This window comes from Mytilus galloprovincialis, chromosome 9 (assembly GCF_965363235.1).
Source record: "Mytilus galloprovincialis chromosome 9, xbMytGall1.hap1.1, whole genome shotgun sequence".
NCBI lineage: Eukaryota > Metazoa > Mollusca > Bivalvia > Mytilida > Mytilidae > Mytilus > Mytilus galloprovincialis.
The window spans coordinates 23,798,890-23,814,758 of NC_134846.1; the positions used below are offsets into that span (position 1 = coordinate 23,798,890).

Sequence of the window (15,869 nt, forward strand, 5' to 3'; positions counted from 1 at the left end):
CAAATATGCAACTACTATTTGCACTTATTCATTATACTTTATTTATGAAAATCTCAAGATTTTGTTTTGATTGACACAAGACTGACATGTTTCTCATTCACGACTTTGTTATGCTCCGTGGACGATAGAGATGGCCATTATATTTAAAAGTCTTTACGTACGTTCATCCGTCCGTCTCTGTTTATGGTAAATGATTTGGTTATAGTTTATGATGACGTTTTAGTGTCATCAACTTAAATGAATAATGCGGTTTCTCTAAACATATCACATTGTAAAAGTGTAGAGTAAGCCAAATCCACTGAAAACTGAATACACGTACACTAGTCTTTTTTTATCATTAAAGATGACTATGTTTATTTAGGTTTTGACCCAAAATGTACTGCTCGTTATTGAAATGTGACGGTGTGTTCAGTCTAAGAAATTCACCACGAAGTTGTGATCAAATAGAGATAAAACTGAGTACATATATAAATCAAAAGATGCAATATGAGTGCCACTGAGACAGCTCTCCATCCAAATCATAATTTATTAAAAGTTAACAATTATTGGTTATAGTACGGTCTTCATTACGGCGCGTTGGCTCACACCTAACAGCAAACTATAAAAGGCCCAAAGTGACTGTAACAAAACGATAAACATATATGAACCACACCAATAAACGACTACCGCTGAATAAAAAGTTTCCGACATAGAACAGTATGCTAATTATGATTTAGAATTTTTTTTTAGAGTTGTGTACAAATGTTTCAGGTCAAGTTATTACGGAAGCCGATAAGGGCCATTCAAAAAAAAAAATTATGTCGTAATTACGACATAGCATGTCGTAATTTCGACATAACATGTCGTTATAACGACATCGCTATGTCGTAATTTCGACATAACATGTCGTTATAACGACATCGCTATGTCGTAATTTCGACATAATATGTCGTTACAACGACATCGCTATGTCGTAATTTCGACATAACATGTCGTAATAACGACATAGCTATGTCGTAATAACGACATCACTATATATATTAAAGAATATGTATTATGATTGCCAAGACACTAAATGACACAGAAATTAACAACTATAGGTCATATCATAATGCCCCCAATAACTAGAAAAGCCCCGCATAATCAGCTATAAAAGAGGGACGAAAGATACCAGAGGGAGAGCCCCCGAAATGCTGTGTGGCAGACAGTGTTATAAATTAATTATTAGCTCCCTTGGTAAAACTCCAAATTTCATATTTAATGTATTTCATTGTTAAATAATTTACATGAATCTGAATAAGTATATATCTGTTAATTGCATAGCTTTTGCTATTTGAATTCATTGATTAAAGATATTTATTTATATTGTAAAGTTTAATATTTGTATCGTCGCAAAATCTTTGGTCACCTTCTTTGGTTACCTTCTGTGAGAAACTTATATATTTTATAGATCCTGATTGGACGTATTAAGTAACCAACCTGGGACTATGAGGACTGACCTCAAGTCCTATCAAGGCAAACAAAGCTTTTAAAGAAGTGTAGAACTCCATGGTTTGTTGTCATGAGGTTGAATGGACGTATCGATTGCTCTGTATTTACTGTCGAACGATGGGCACGATGTTCCTAAAACACGACATTACACATAAAAAGCGGCGTCGAAGAGGGTTTTTGATTAATTTTTGCAAGTTTTATTTGTTTTTTTTTTTTTTATATGTTGGTTGATTTATTTATTATATTACAAAATTCTGGTTCTGTTCGTTTTGTGATGTCATTTTATCATAAATTACCTCAAGTTGTGGAAATCTATTTAATAATGTTTACCCTTTAAGTTATTTCAACTAAAAATGCATTACTGTCGCAAGTAATGTGGGAAAGAAAGATGGGACGGAAGTAGATATAGAAAGATGTGGTACAGTTTTCCATAAGAAAGATATTTTTTTTTAGATGTACGAAACTTTTATCATATGATGTTTAACTTTCAAGGTGCATATCATCTAGCTATCTGTCATTGTAAAATTTAACTCAACCCCAATACAAATATATCTGACACTCTGCAAGTAAATCGAACAATTTTACCCTTGGTTAAATTTGAATAGAATTGTATTTTCCCTGGTACATAAGTTGTCGAAATACACCCCTTCAATTACTTGAACCTTGGCTTGAGAATTATTTCCGCGCAAGTCATCTATAGTGTTTAATTTCTGATATACATTTTAAAATATAGTAATCTACTCCTGGATCGTCCGCGAAAACGGCTTAAATAATCCCGGGTTTTTAAAATTCGATGAAACGGTTTTCGTCGCTGTTTGGGATTTGTCTTTCAATTACTAGTACCTCCATTTCATGCACAAGTTTATATTGACGAAAAGTTCCGGTTTCGCTAGTACAGGAATTAATTTCATCACGACAGTTATAACATGAATAGCAGGACAAATCGCGAAGTAAAACACTCCGTGAACTAGTATAAGTCTTTTAATATTGGTGATTGCACCTTACTGAAGTGACGACTTTAAATGATCTATGGAGTACTTCCACAATATAAATTTCAATTCGAATTTTACATTTAGAGGACTGTCTTGTTGTCTAAAATTTGTCTTTGCAAAAGTTGGACGAAGTGTTTTTCCCCATTTCACCATTCTTTTAAATAAATCGTTAAAAGCTATAAACGATTAATAAAAATTACAAAATTTAACCTGTGTCGAACCTATGTCCCCGGGTGGAGTCTATAGCAACATGCGCTATTCTTTTTTTTCGGCAGCAATCATCAACCTGTTTTTCCAAATTTCATAACACGATTTGTTTTAATTATCATAAACATTTAATTGAAACTTTAGCACATGTAACGACGGAAATAAGCGTCTTTCGAACTTTCGACGTTTGGACAAATTGGCTACTGTTTTGTAATGTGTGGAAGCATTTTATTCCTTTAAGACCCAAACATGTAGTTAATAAGAAAAGAATCTTGGCATTTTTTACTCTTCGTGTATCTAACTTTTGTTTTGATTAATTATAAAAAATACGCGTTAACTGCTTTGAAAAATGAAATATCAACTTGGACGAAATGGCTACCGTTTGAAAAACGACTGTGTAGAGAAGATTTTATTGAATCAGCAATATTTGAACTCACGAACAATAAGGCAAATATTTGTACTTTTGTTAGATATTATTATTGTCTTACTCTTTTTATTCATTTTCTGCTACTTACAAAATTCACTTTCAGTCGTTGAGATAACGAAAAACGTCGTTGGACATTTTTCTTATTCCCGCTTAATATGAAACCACCGAGTCAAATAAAATTTGGCAAAAATAACGGCTTTAACGCCACAAAGAACCGACACCTGTCGTTGTTCCTGTCAAGTATCAAGAAGATCAGAGAATAAGAAATAGGATCACTATACATAAGATTTAAAACAGTTTTTCATAAATGTAACGTTGGACATCCGGTTTTTTTCACATAGCTTTGCTAATCTAATCATCAAATATACTAGATATTACTTAGTATATGGTCAAGAGCTGTAAAAACATAATTTGAAACATATATTGAATTTGTTTTAATATTGGTTCGTGTTTTCTAACATTTTTATTTTGTTTTGCGGATGAAATTTCGAAGATTCTGTTTTAAATCCTAAAGGTTGTAGGAACATCGTGTCCAACGTTTGAAAGTCGAAAGAGAGCAATCAATATTTCAATTCACCCTTATTACACGAAGGCATGTAGTAAGAGCTTGTTTATAGGTAGGACTATATGTCAGTCCTCATATAATTCCACACATATTTGTTCGAACAAGTAGAAGGTTTATAAGACCTTGACTGACTCTGCATCACTTCCACAATAGGATCTATAAATTATATAAGTTTCTCACAGAAGGTAACCAAAGAAGTTGACCAACGATACAAATATTAAACTTTACAATATGAATAAATATCTTTAACCAATGAACTCAAATAGCAAAAGATATGCAATTAACAAATATATACTTATTAAGCATCATGTAAATTAATCAACAATGAAATACTTTAAATATGAAATTTGGAGTTTTACCAAGGGAGCTAATAATTAATTAAGGTTAACACTGTATGCCACACAGCATTCCGGGGCCTCTCCCTCTGGTATCTTTCGTCCCTCTTTTATAGCTGACTATGCGGGGGCTTTTCTAACTATTGGGGGCATTATGATAACATATAGTTGTTAATTTCTGTGTCATTTAGTGTCTTGGCAATCATAATACACATTCTTTTATATACATAGCGATGTCGTTATTACGACATAGCTATGTCGTTAAAACGACATGTTATGTCGAAATAACGACATAGCGATGTCGTTATAACGACATGTTATGTCGAAATTACGACATAGCGATGTCGTAATAACGACATGTTATGTCGAAATTACGACATGCTATGTCGTAATTACGACGTATTTTTTTTTTTTTTGAATGGCCCTTATCGGCTTCCGTAAGTTATAGATTCATTCTGATTAAAAAAAGAGAGAGCAAGAGGTCACTGATAGTATCTATTTTTGATCGATTTTATTATACAATTTTACAGAATATTGTTCGTATTCATTATGAAACTGAAATGTTACGAAGCAATTTAGGAATAGTCAATGAAAAAGTATTCCTCAGTGGTATATTTTGAAAACAAACGAAACAATTATGATTCAACTAGTAGTCCTTTGTTAATATATGTATCATTGTCATTTTGTTAAGTTTCATTTGTTACCTATTCTGACATCGGACACGGACTTCTTTTAAACTGAGTTTTACTGCTGTTTTTTTTTATCTGCATTGGCTAGAGGTACAAAAGGAGGGTTGAGATCTCACAAAACATGTTTAACTCCGCCGCATTTTTGTGTCCGTCCAAGGTCAGGAGCCTCTGGCCTTTGTGTTGGTCTTCTATGAATTTTAATTTTAGTTTCTTTTATATATTTTGGATAGATAAAGGAAGATATGGTATGATTGCCAATAAGACAACTCTCCATCCAAGTCCCAATTTATTAGAGTAAACCATTATAGGTCAAGGTACGGTCTTTAACATGTAGCTTAGGCTCACAATAAACAGCAAGCTATAAAGGTTCCCAAAAATTACTAGTGTAAAACCATTCAAACCGGAAAACCAACGGCCTAATCTATATAAAAAACGAGAAACGAGAAACACTTAAGGAGTTTAGTATGACGTCCATTATCGCTGAACTAGTACATATTTTTGTTTATGGGCCAGCTGAAGCGCACATTTGGGTGGGAGATTTTCTTGCTGTATTGAAGAACCAAATGTATCTGAGAAACAAACCTTATAAAACATGCGCGCCTTATAATTATGTTGTACATTAAATCAAGTTAAATTATACCTTTATTATCGTATCTAAAAAATATACCAATTCTGAGATATTTAAAATTGACCAATTAACTATGAAAATAAAGTCAAGGTCAGACAAATATATATACATTACAATCATTCCATTAAACAAATAAAGTTTACTTATTCCTTATAGTATCTGAAAAACAGACAAAACAAGAATCAAATAACACGAACCATGAATATAAAACCAAGGTCAGATCAATATTACTGCAAGATAGACTATTACACCATAATTCCGTACATCAAATATATCTAGCTAAATGCTTACAGTATCCGAGAAATACACCAAAAAACACAAAAAATACTTTGCCGGACCACTTATCCCTGAAAATGGGGTCAAGGTCAGATGACACCTGTCAAGTTGACATTTAGACACTAAAATCGTTTCATACAACCAAATATAGAAGAACTCTAATTGCATTTGGTATCTGAGATTTCGTCTAAATCACGAACATTTAACCTTGTTGAATGATCAATAAAATGAGTTCATGGTCAAGTGAAAACTGTTTTCCTAATTTTGGGCGTACACCATATCATATTGTGCGCACAATATGTTTAAGTTGTGCGCACAATATATTTAAATTGTGCGGACAATATATTATTTTGTGCGCACAATATATTATTTTGTGCGCACAATATATTATTTTGTGCACACAATATAATTAAGTTGTGCGCACAATATATTATTTTGTGCGCACAATATATTTTTTTTTCTTTGCATGTCCCTAGCGGGGCTCCGTAGTAAATACATGATAAACAATCATCATTTTAAAAATCTATATCATTGGATTTTAATAGCCATGTTTACATCTGGTTTTTTTTAATAACAGCTGGTTCTGTACAAGCAGATTTACCACTGGATCCAATACACCTTATCGCTATTTGTCCGCCATTAATGGACTTCACAAAAGTTCCCGTAAAACGTTGACGTCATAATAAAACAAACGGTACCGGAAATACCGGAATAACTTGCACGAGAGGCACTGTTATGAGTTTTGTGCACGAGATGCCCCTGATATGGGTTATCAGACCGGGTGGGAAATTATGGCTTGTGTACTTCCACTCATTACACATATGCATATAAGCTATCATATCAATGCTAAGTATATGATAAATGTTGATATAAGATGGCCACATAAAACTGGATCCCTTTACCACAATTACAAGGTGTTTTTTTTTTCTCACTGGTACTGCTGGCCTTGGTTGATGCTGACTACGAGGTTGTTTTTATTGATGTTGGCGGATACAGTTCTAAATATACAATGCATCCGAGCTGAAGGAATATTTAGAAGATGGGACAATTGGATTTCCAGAACCGGATCCATTGTCTAGTGATGATCAGAAAATGCCACACTTTCTATTAGGATCCGAAGCATTTGGGTTGAGGACGTATTTCATAAAGCCCTATTTCATACATGAAATGTCAAAAGAACAAGAACAAGCGATAACAAACTACATAATTTCCAGAGGGAGACGAGTAGAGGATAATGAATTCGATGTTTTGGCACACAGATGGCAAATATTTCTTTCCACTATAATGTAAGTACGTGTGCCGTTAGATTTTAGTGGCATGACTTGTTTCTGAGAAATCTACGCATTAATGAAAAATAGAATGAATGGAACAGTAACTATATGGAACACGATATTGACGTTATTGCTGAGAGCGTAATAAGATCGTGATATGAACGTGGTATGATCGTAGTATGATCGTGGTAGTTATTTGGTTTTTAATGACTTTTTTTTCTCATGTCTTCAATCTAATAGGAACCTAATTTAAACCAATGGAATTCTTAATTTTAAAATGAAAGACATCCCTTTTCTAATTATGGAGTTTTTTTTTGTTTAACGAATAGATAGAAACTTTAAAAAGCTAAAATGATCAGCAAGATCTGCTGTATGTTATAAGTCTAATGGCATAATTCTTCAAGTTACTCTTATAAAAGTAATACTCTTTATAAATGACTAATTTTACCGATTTTTAGTGTTTTGTCTATTATCTTGAAAACTATAAGGGTATAAACAAATCGACAGCTCGACAAGATCTACAAATAAGTCAACATGGCCAAAATTATCAGTTGACTCCTTATTATTCGTCTTGACCCTTAGTGTCAATTTTTACATTTCTTCATATGTGTGCCTATTTTCTTGAAACTATAAAAGACAAAAAAAAAATTATGAGCTGAGTTTTATTCTAGTCTACGATTGGTAAGAGTGACCCTTGTCGAAGATGCACAAAGTTGATCGAAACAGGCTCTTAAGAACCTAATGTTTTAAGTTGGTATTTTTTCTTTTCTTGGACTGATGGTTTTTATTGCGAGCGTTGTGTCTTTTTCTCTAAATTTATAATATTATTAACGCTATGTTTGATTATCCTGACTGCAATCAGTACTCCAGCAGTATGTGGTATCCTTCTTCTGTGTTAACGTCATTTGAATAGATATAAAATGTTTTAAACTTATAAATATATATATTCTACTTTTTACATATTACACAATCAACCATGTATTTTAGTTTATAATACAATAACCAAATCTACTTTATTTCCACAACTATTTTTCCAAGACTCTTCCCAGTGTATAAATACTGAAATTAAAAAACAATAGAAACTTAGTAAACAGTAGGCAAATACAGACTGCATATACGTCAGTTGTATAATTTTAATTCTTGTTCCTAATAGGTTTATCTGTGATCTGGAATCACAGCCACAATAAAAGAAATATGTAAATAAGAAAGATATTAACACAATATTAACCCCGCTGCGTGTATATGTGGTAGTTCAAAGTTATTATTTTGAAAGTTTTATTTATGATTTTGTGAAGATTGTAGAATGATTTGTTTACAGTCTCTGTTTAAATTATTTCAATTTTCACTCGCGGCTAAATAGAGATAAACAGATTGTACAGACACGCATCTTTTTTGAAATCCGTTTTAGATTTCTTTTTGGTTAAATGTTTCGCAAAGTAGCTGTCTTGGTGACAGATCTGTTATTTCCATATAATTATGCTAAACTATTTAAACCAAGGATTTTTAATTGTTAAGTTGTAAGTCGTCTCTTTTTCTTACTCTCACTGACATATAACTCTGGATATCCTAATTACATTGTTATACGTTCTGATAATTTTAAAAAGTATAAACCAGAATTCCAATTTCTACTACTAGATATTAAAATTCTGATTTAGAGGTTTCTATACTAGTATTCTACTCAATTTTCATTTGCACTGTTTCCTATATTTTAAAATTGCTAAATTAGTGAGTTGGTTTACAGTAATTATAAACTATTAATAAACTTCTAATATAACATTTGTTATACCTCAACAGCATCGGCTACTTTATCAATACCAACAAAGGGTCCATTTGGTAATTTTTTACCGGTGTCCACCAAACTTTTTATTTGACCATTGTTGTACATCTCAGCAATTTTTCCCGGAAACGTGAACATTTCAACAGGATAATGAGGAAGGAAAAATCCTAGAATACTTAAAGACTTTGTCAGCACCTTCAAATTGAATATTTAGAATATGATATTATTTCAAATCGAAAATACAAGTTGTCAAAACTATTTAATATAATACTAATACATGAAACCAACTTTTTACTTTCTATTTTTTCACTTTTCATAAAACAAATGTTCCTTAAATTTACGCACTGTATATTGTTCCGGCTAGCCGGAAGAAAGAAAGAAATCTCTATTTTCCCAGCCATCCGTTTTCGCACGCACAAACAACTGTGTCATGTGACGTGGAAAATGTGACTTGGATGAGATTTCGGATTGCAAACGCGCGAATGCAATGGACGCTAGAGCCCGTTTTATATCAATAGATTTGCTAAAGATAACAGAGAATGTGATTGCTTTAAAAAATAATTCAATAAGACAGGCTCCAGAACAACTGCATGTGCACATAAAAGGGCTGAAATTGCTGAATTACATCATAACCTTTGCTTGTATCACTGGAGTCAAAACGTATAAGAACAATTCGCTTGAAAAAGACGAAATCAAATATACTTGGTTCCATGATTTGTAAGTTCTGCCAAGGAAATATATATATAGTATACTATATTAATCATTGGTTCACTTACGGATATCTATGAACATACACTGATATTGTTTAGGTATAAACCCCTTTTCAACTAGTTTATTGTATTTATTTCTCAATAAAAAGATAATGTGTTTTAGACAATCTTGCTTTAGAGGGCAGTTTATATTTCCGTACCATTTTTCTCTAATTTAAAAAAAAAAATTATCTCTTTTTGTTAACCTGTTTAATTTTTCGGAAAATCGGCACAATCCAACAAACAGCCAGTTGAAAATAGCATAATATAAAGAAAAGCTACTCCTGATGGTCGGAAGAAAAGACATTTTTTTACTACTTTGGGGCTAGCCGGAAAAATATCAACTACCTTAAATATATACATTTATATAATTCTAATTTCAATAATAGTTACATCTATTACTATTAAACGAGAAGACCTCATTTTGTGTGTCGCTTCTCTTCCTTCCACAATAAATTAATCATCATGCCTCTATGTTCTTTAGGTAACATGCATAGTCGCATTTGTCATCCATTCTTATGATTATTCAGATTGAGTTATTTTGGGAGAAAAACGACAAAATAGGTGTCCGGATATTGTTTCCGTTATCAGACTGACTTTTAGTCATAGATAAGACTTCCGGTTTGAAACATGCACAAGAACAACAAATCGTATTATCGTATGATAGATTACAAAAATAAATAAGCCAATCAGAGCGTTCTCCATATCATGGTTTTTAGATCGCAAGAACCACAACTATTATACCTCCTTAATTAGAGACAATTATGTTTTCACGTTTATCCACCTGTAAACTACGAGTATACAACTATAATATACCAGCAGAGTATTTAATGACAATGAACTGAAAATGCTTAAACGGGGTTTAAAATGTCAACTTTGTTTTGAAATATTCACTATCTAAGGGGTCATACCAGTTGCATATATATTGAAATAAGTAAAACATGTGGAAACAAGAATGTGTCCATAGTATACGGATGCCACATCGGCACTATCGTTTACTATGTTTAGTGGACCGTGAAATGGGGTAAAATCTCTAATTTGGTTTTAAATTAATAGAAGGATCATATCATAGGGAACATATTTACTAAGTTTCGAGTTGGTTGGACTTCAACTTCATCAAAAACTACCTCGACAAAAACTTTAACACGAAGCGGGACAGACGGACGGACGAACGAACGAACAGACGAACAGACTAGAAAACATAATTCCCATAAATGGGACATAAAAATTTATTTTTGAATTTGAAAGTAGCGATTTGGCCAAAATGAAAGTGGGGTAGACATTAGAGGAAGGCAGGACTTATTCGGGACGTCGGGATCGGGTGTTTTTAAGCTCGGGATTTCGGGATATGAATTTCGTTAAAATACGCACCTCGGGATTTCATGTTTTTAAGCCCGGGATTTCGGGATCAGGGCCCTTCAGACCTACCCTCAAATAAGCCTTAGCCATTTATGCGAGATTCAAATCCTACCATTGGCATGTTAATAGGGCTCTCAAAAGGAAAAGAACTGATGGATTGTCCTAGAAGCACATTTTATTAAAATAATAATGGTCTATAAGCAGTTTCATTTATTTCATGTTTGAAGCGATGCAAATTTTTAATTTAATTTGACTTTTACCAAAAAAATGCATTGTAGCAAAGGGGAAAAATAATTGTGGTATAAGGGCAAAACACGAAAAATAATTGAATTTAACAGTAAGGAAACACATATAACGGACTTTGGGAAGAAAGGGAGAGGGCTTTTGATACCTTATATGAAATTCTCCAGTCATAATATCTTTTACAACAGTTTACAAGCTGTATATGCCCGCGGGTGTGTTCTAGTTTAGTTATTAAAAGAAGAAAACAATTCACTATTCCAAAGTTCAAATGACATGGATACCAGCAGAGATACACCTTCGTCAATGGACAAATCCCATACCGTATAGCAAGTTATGGCCCTTACATGACACAGTTTGAAACAATTCAAATGACAAAACAATAACGGAAACAAATATGACATACAACAGAATAACATATATATGTGTTGGTCCTAAACATGTTTGTAAGCGTCCTTTTTAAGCTATCTATACATCCATTATGTATTCGTTCGTACCGACAAATCTAGAGGTAATGTTCTACATGGAATATTTTCAAAGCTTCAAAACTGTTATTATTACATAATACTTAAAATTTCCAAAGTCCAATATGAATTATTAATTTGAATATACGATCATGATAAAAAGAAGGAAAAGTTTTTGGTACAAATAGCATAATGAAAGGCAAGTTAATTCCCCTTAAACATATAGAGCCTACTAAAGAAACTGATAGTCATGGTACATTTTGAGCGACAAACAATACACCTTAGACAACTGTAAACATTTACTTTTCGATGAGTAAAAGATGTACAATGTATTAAACGTATCAATGTCTATGGTGATGCCTACCTTTTGTGGTAATGATGCCAAGAAAGGCATAACTTGTGACGATGTGTCTGTTCCATACTTGCTTATGTAACCAATAATCACCAACCGACCTCTCACTTTCAAACTTAAATAAAAATCAATAAATGTATCTACTGTATGTGTATCCAACATATTTACCTCTCTATTATTGTATCATGCTAAAATAATATGTTTCGTATATGTAGAAAATAAACGTGTCGGTTTCAATTCAGGAGCAGCTGCAGTCAGACCAAATAAATGCATACATTGATTTCAATATCACGTTAGATGCATTCTTACGATAGGTGAATTCTAAAATTCATTCTGGTGTATTAGCAATTTAATTCATGTTAAAATGACTTTTAAATCCCGCCACATGCTGTATGTATGTGCCGGTCTCAAGTCAGGAGACTGTAATTCAGTAGTACTAGTTGTCGTTTTTTGCTGTGATACATATTTGTTATTATGCCCCATTTATGGGCATTATGTTTTCTGGTCTGTGCGTCCGTCCGTCCGTTCGTCTATTCGTCCGTCCGTTCGTTCGTCCGTTCGTCTGGTCGTCCGTCTGTCCCGCTTTAGGTTAAAGTTTTTGGTCGAGGTAGTTTTTTGATGAAGTTGATGTCCAATCAACTTGAAACTTAGTAAACATGTTTCCTATGATATGATCTTTCTAATTTTAATGCCAAATTAGAGATTTTTAGACCCATTTTCACGGTCCACTAAACATGGAAAATGATAGTGCGGATTGGGCATCCGTGTACTTGGGACACATTCTTGTTTGTTCATGTTTTGTATATAATAAGGCCGTTAGTTTTTCAGTTGTCATTTCTGGGCCTTTTATAGCTGACTACTAATATACAGTATGGGCTTAGTTCATTGTTGAAGGCCGTACAGTGACCCATTGTTGTTAATTTCTGTTTCATTTGGTCTCTTATGAATAGTATCTCATTGGTAATCCCACCACATCTTTTTTATATATTTATACCGGGCATTTTTATGAACAATTAAAAGAAACTAGCATTATTCTTTAACTTCACATGACCTTTCGCTAAATAATTTAAGGTATAGTGACTTTGTTGGACGCATCTCTGCATCTAACTTGAAATGAAGGATACGACAGATAAATCTAAGTCCCTTACATCATTTAATAATGAGGGTCGGTTGAGAATAAAACTTAACAACGAAAAAGAGACGATTTCAGCTTTCTAATTGTAAATTAACCATTCATATGTAAATACATTTCAGCATCGCCTGTATTTCGAATATTATAATAAAAATAGTATATTTTCAAGTTGATACGATATTACATTGCTTGCATTTACTATCACAATTTTCGTGATAGTATGTTGCTGCTAATAAGGAAGATATTCAACCAAGAGTTCCAAGTGGTTAAGTTAAAATAATCCCTTCCATATGTTTACGGACGCCATCACGCGTTGGTTAAACGTTATGGAATATCTGTTTCACAGATGACGACAGATATGATACAATTGTCGTTTCCATAGGTAAAGTTAGACTTATCACTGGGTTTGTACTTATATGAGCAACACTACGGGTGTCACATATAGAAAATAACCTGCTTACCGGGTTTGTGATGTTCGGTCTTTAGTTTGTAATGTTGTGGTTTGTGTATACTATTGTTTTTTTTATTTTCGTCGGTTTTCATGACACTGTAAGTTTTTTTTCCTGCGTTTTGATTGGATTTCCCTTCGGTATCTTTTCCCTTTCATTTCTGACATCTCAGATAAATACCACAAATATATTAAATGATGTATTTTTTAAATTGTTCTCAAACTATATACCAATGGAATATATGGATTTCACTGGAGTAAGCAAACAACAATTATAATTAAACCAATCTACCTGTCTTTACTATTAATTTTCAACTGAATAATGTGTATTTCACAGTGGGTATTTCCCAAATTTAACATATTTTTTAATAAGTTTATTTGCTAGTAATCCTTTTATGTTAGAAATCATTTTCAAATGTATCTCGTCTTCTTATTTATATGTTACATGATTTCATGTGAGCGCAAAGATATTTTAAAATAATCAGTACTTATTAAAACAGGTTTCAAACATTTCTCCCCCAACTGATTCGTATACAACGTCCAAACCATTCTACAAAACATAAAATACAATACATTATGTTGCGTTTTTCTTTTTTTTCAATTAGAGACCTGCACTTGCAGGTACAAAAATGTATAATACATTTTCAATAATAAATTTCAAAACAATCTATGTACAAGGGTTCATTGTTTTAGTTCTTCATGTTGTGTGGTATAACATGTATTTATTCCTAAATCATATAGTTCCACATTGTTATGGTTTTGGTGTATCTGAATGAAATCATGTAACTCCCACATTATTATGGTTTTAGTAAAGGGCGTCCTTGTGATATGTATTAATGCTAAAAATTTGTAAATACCTGTCCAAATTGCAGTTTTGGGTCATCTTAGGCATCCATAATTCGATCACTTGCACAAAATACAGCTACATGTTGTAATAACCATAAAATCCAAATTTTAATGTACTAACTGTTTTCTAGAAAAGATTGGAGAACTTTTGAAAATAGTCCTGGTGTGAAATAAACTCCGGGAAAATTGGCCTATAAGTTACCTCTTTTCTTTACTCTTCGCTGAGGGCCTTATGGGTACTTTAAGGAGTGATCATCTTCGTTTGCTGTTCTTACTTATTATCATTATTATCATCATTAACATAACTTTAATATTGGGCTCTTTATCACTTTTCTAAATGACAAAAAGTAATAAAATACATACCGGATACTCAGCTTTCAGAACTTCGTTTATATTTTCTGTTTTGTAGTTAATTGTTCTATCACATCCTAGAGTCTAAAAGAGGAAAGAAACGAGTGTATACCTTACAATTGTATTAAGGATGTTCCCTATCAAAATAACATGATTAATAAAAGACTGTTATAAATTGAAAGATCACGAATAAAGGAACTAAAAAAGAAGAAAAAATAAAGAGTGCGTGAGCTTGTGTTTAAGATATATGCCTTTACACATTTGACAGGAAGTGATTCTCTCTAGATATGTATTTAAACAAAAATAACATTGGCTCATTTTTTCTTTCAAAAACTATGAAAAAAGTACAAGGATTACATAACATTTTCAAATATGGCTTTTAAACTATCATATGTAATAACAAGAGGAGCGAACATTCTTAAGAAAATTGTGCTTGTTGTAAAATCATACCGAATTTTTATTATGCATAATTTGAATATTACATCTGCCTTATTATCTAACACTTTGCGTTTCCATTTAGATTTTTTGGATTTAGTTAAAATCATTCACACGGGAACTTGTTAGCCGATAAGAAACAGTTTTTCGCTCAAGTAAGACTGTATTTTTGGTCCGTATACATTTGTTTACTCGAAATAAATGACAGAATCGTATCAGTCAAATTTGCTTTACTGTTTGTTTATATCAATTAATGTTGGTATTGCAATAATTTTTCTATTGGAGATGTTTAGAGGGTCAACTAACTTTTAAAAAATTCGCCTTTTCTGGTGAGGAACAAGTACCTATAACGTGACAACCAGCTTTTTTGGCCCACTGTACCTACAAATAAAACGAATTTCTTTTATTTTACTAATAAATATAACTGTTAAACATAGCAATATGCATGTGTTGAAGCGTGAAATACCTTTCAGAATTATACCTACCTTCAAGAAAAAAATGGTCTTCTAAACTCCAACCTATGCATTTCATATCAAGTTCTTATGTAATCTGATGTAATCAGTGAATGAATCTGAAAATGGCACCTGATCCGAATTTTCATAAAGAAGTAACAAAAGAAATTGAAATAAAATAAAATTTGAAAATAAAGTGTCGGTATAAAACGAATGTTGATGTTAGATTATAATTGGAAGTCACAGTAAACTCCAATGATCTTATAAACAATAAACGTTACCACCATCATTCCAAAACTATAAAAATACGTCATAAACTTAGTTTGCTACGGAAGCGTATTAGCGCCACACATTTTATTTTTTTATTTTTCTTCCTATGTTTGCGTTATAACGCTAACGCAAAC

At 32.5% G+C, this 15,869-nt stretch overlaps 1 protein-coding gene across 2 annotated transcripts in view; it reads right to left on the minus strand.

Annotated features, from left to right (window-relative positions):
• Positions 1-7,508: 7,508 nt before the first annotated feature.
• LOC143044670 (prostaglandin reductase-3-like) overlaps positions 7,509-15,869 on the minus strand; it is a 51,564-nt gene continuing 43,203 nt past the window's right edge. For both annotated transcript variants that reach the window (XM_076216733.1, XM_076216732.1), the window contains exons 8-13: positions 15,320-15,394; positions 14,591-14,662; positions 13,870-13,931; positions 11,814-11,916; positions 8,647-8,832; positions 7,509-7,919 (exon numbers count right to left, since the gene is read on the minus strand). In XM_076216733.1, coding sequence (XP_076072848.1) covers positions 7,869-7,919; positions 8,647-8,832; positions 11,814-11,916; positions 13,870-13,931; positions 14,591-14,662; positions 15,320-15,394 — 549 coding nt within the window. In that variant the 3' untranslated portion in view covers positions 7,509-7,868. The remainder of the gene's footprint in view (positions 7,920-8,646; positions 8,833-11,813; positions 11,917-13,869; positions 13,932-14,590; positions 14,663-15,319; positions 15,395-15,869) is intronic.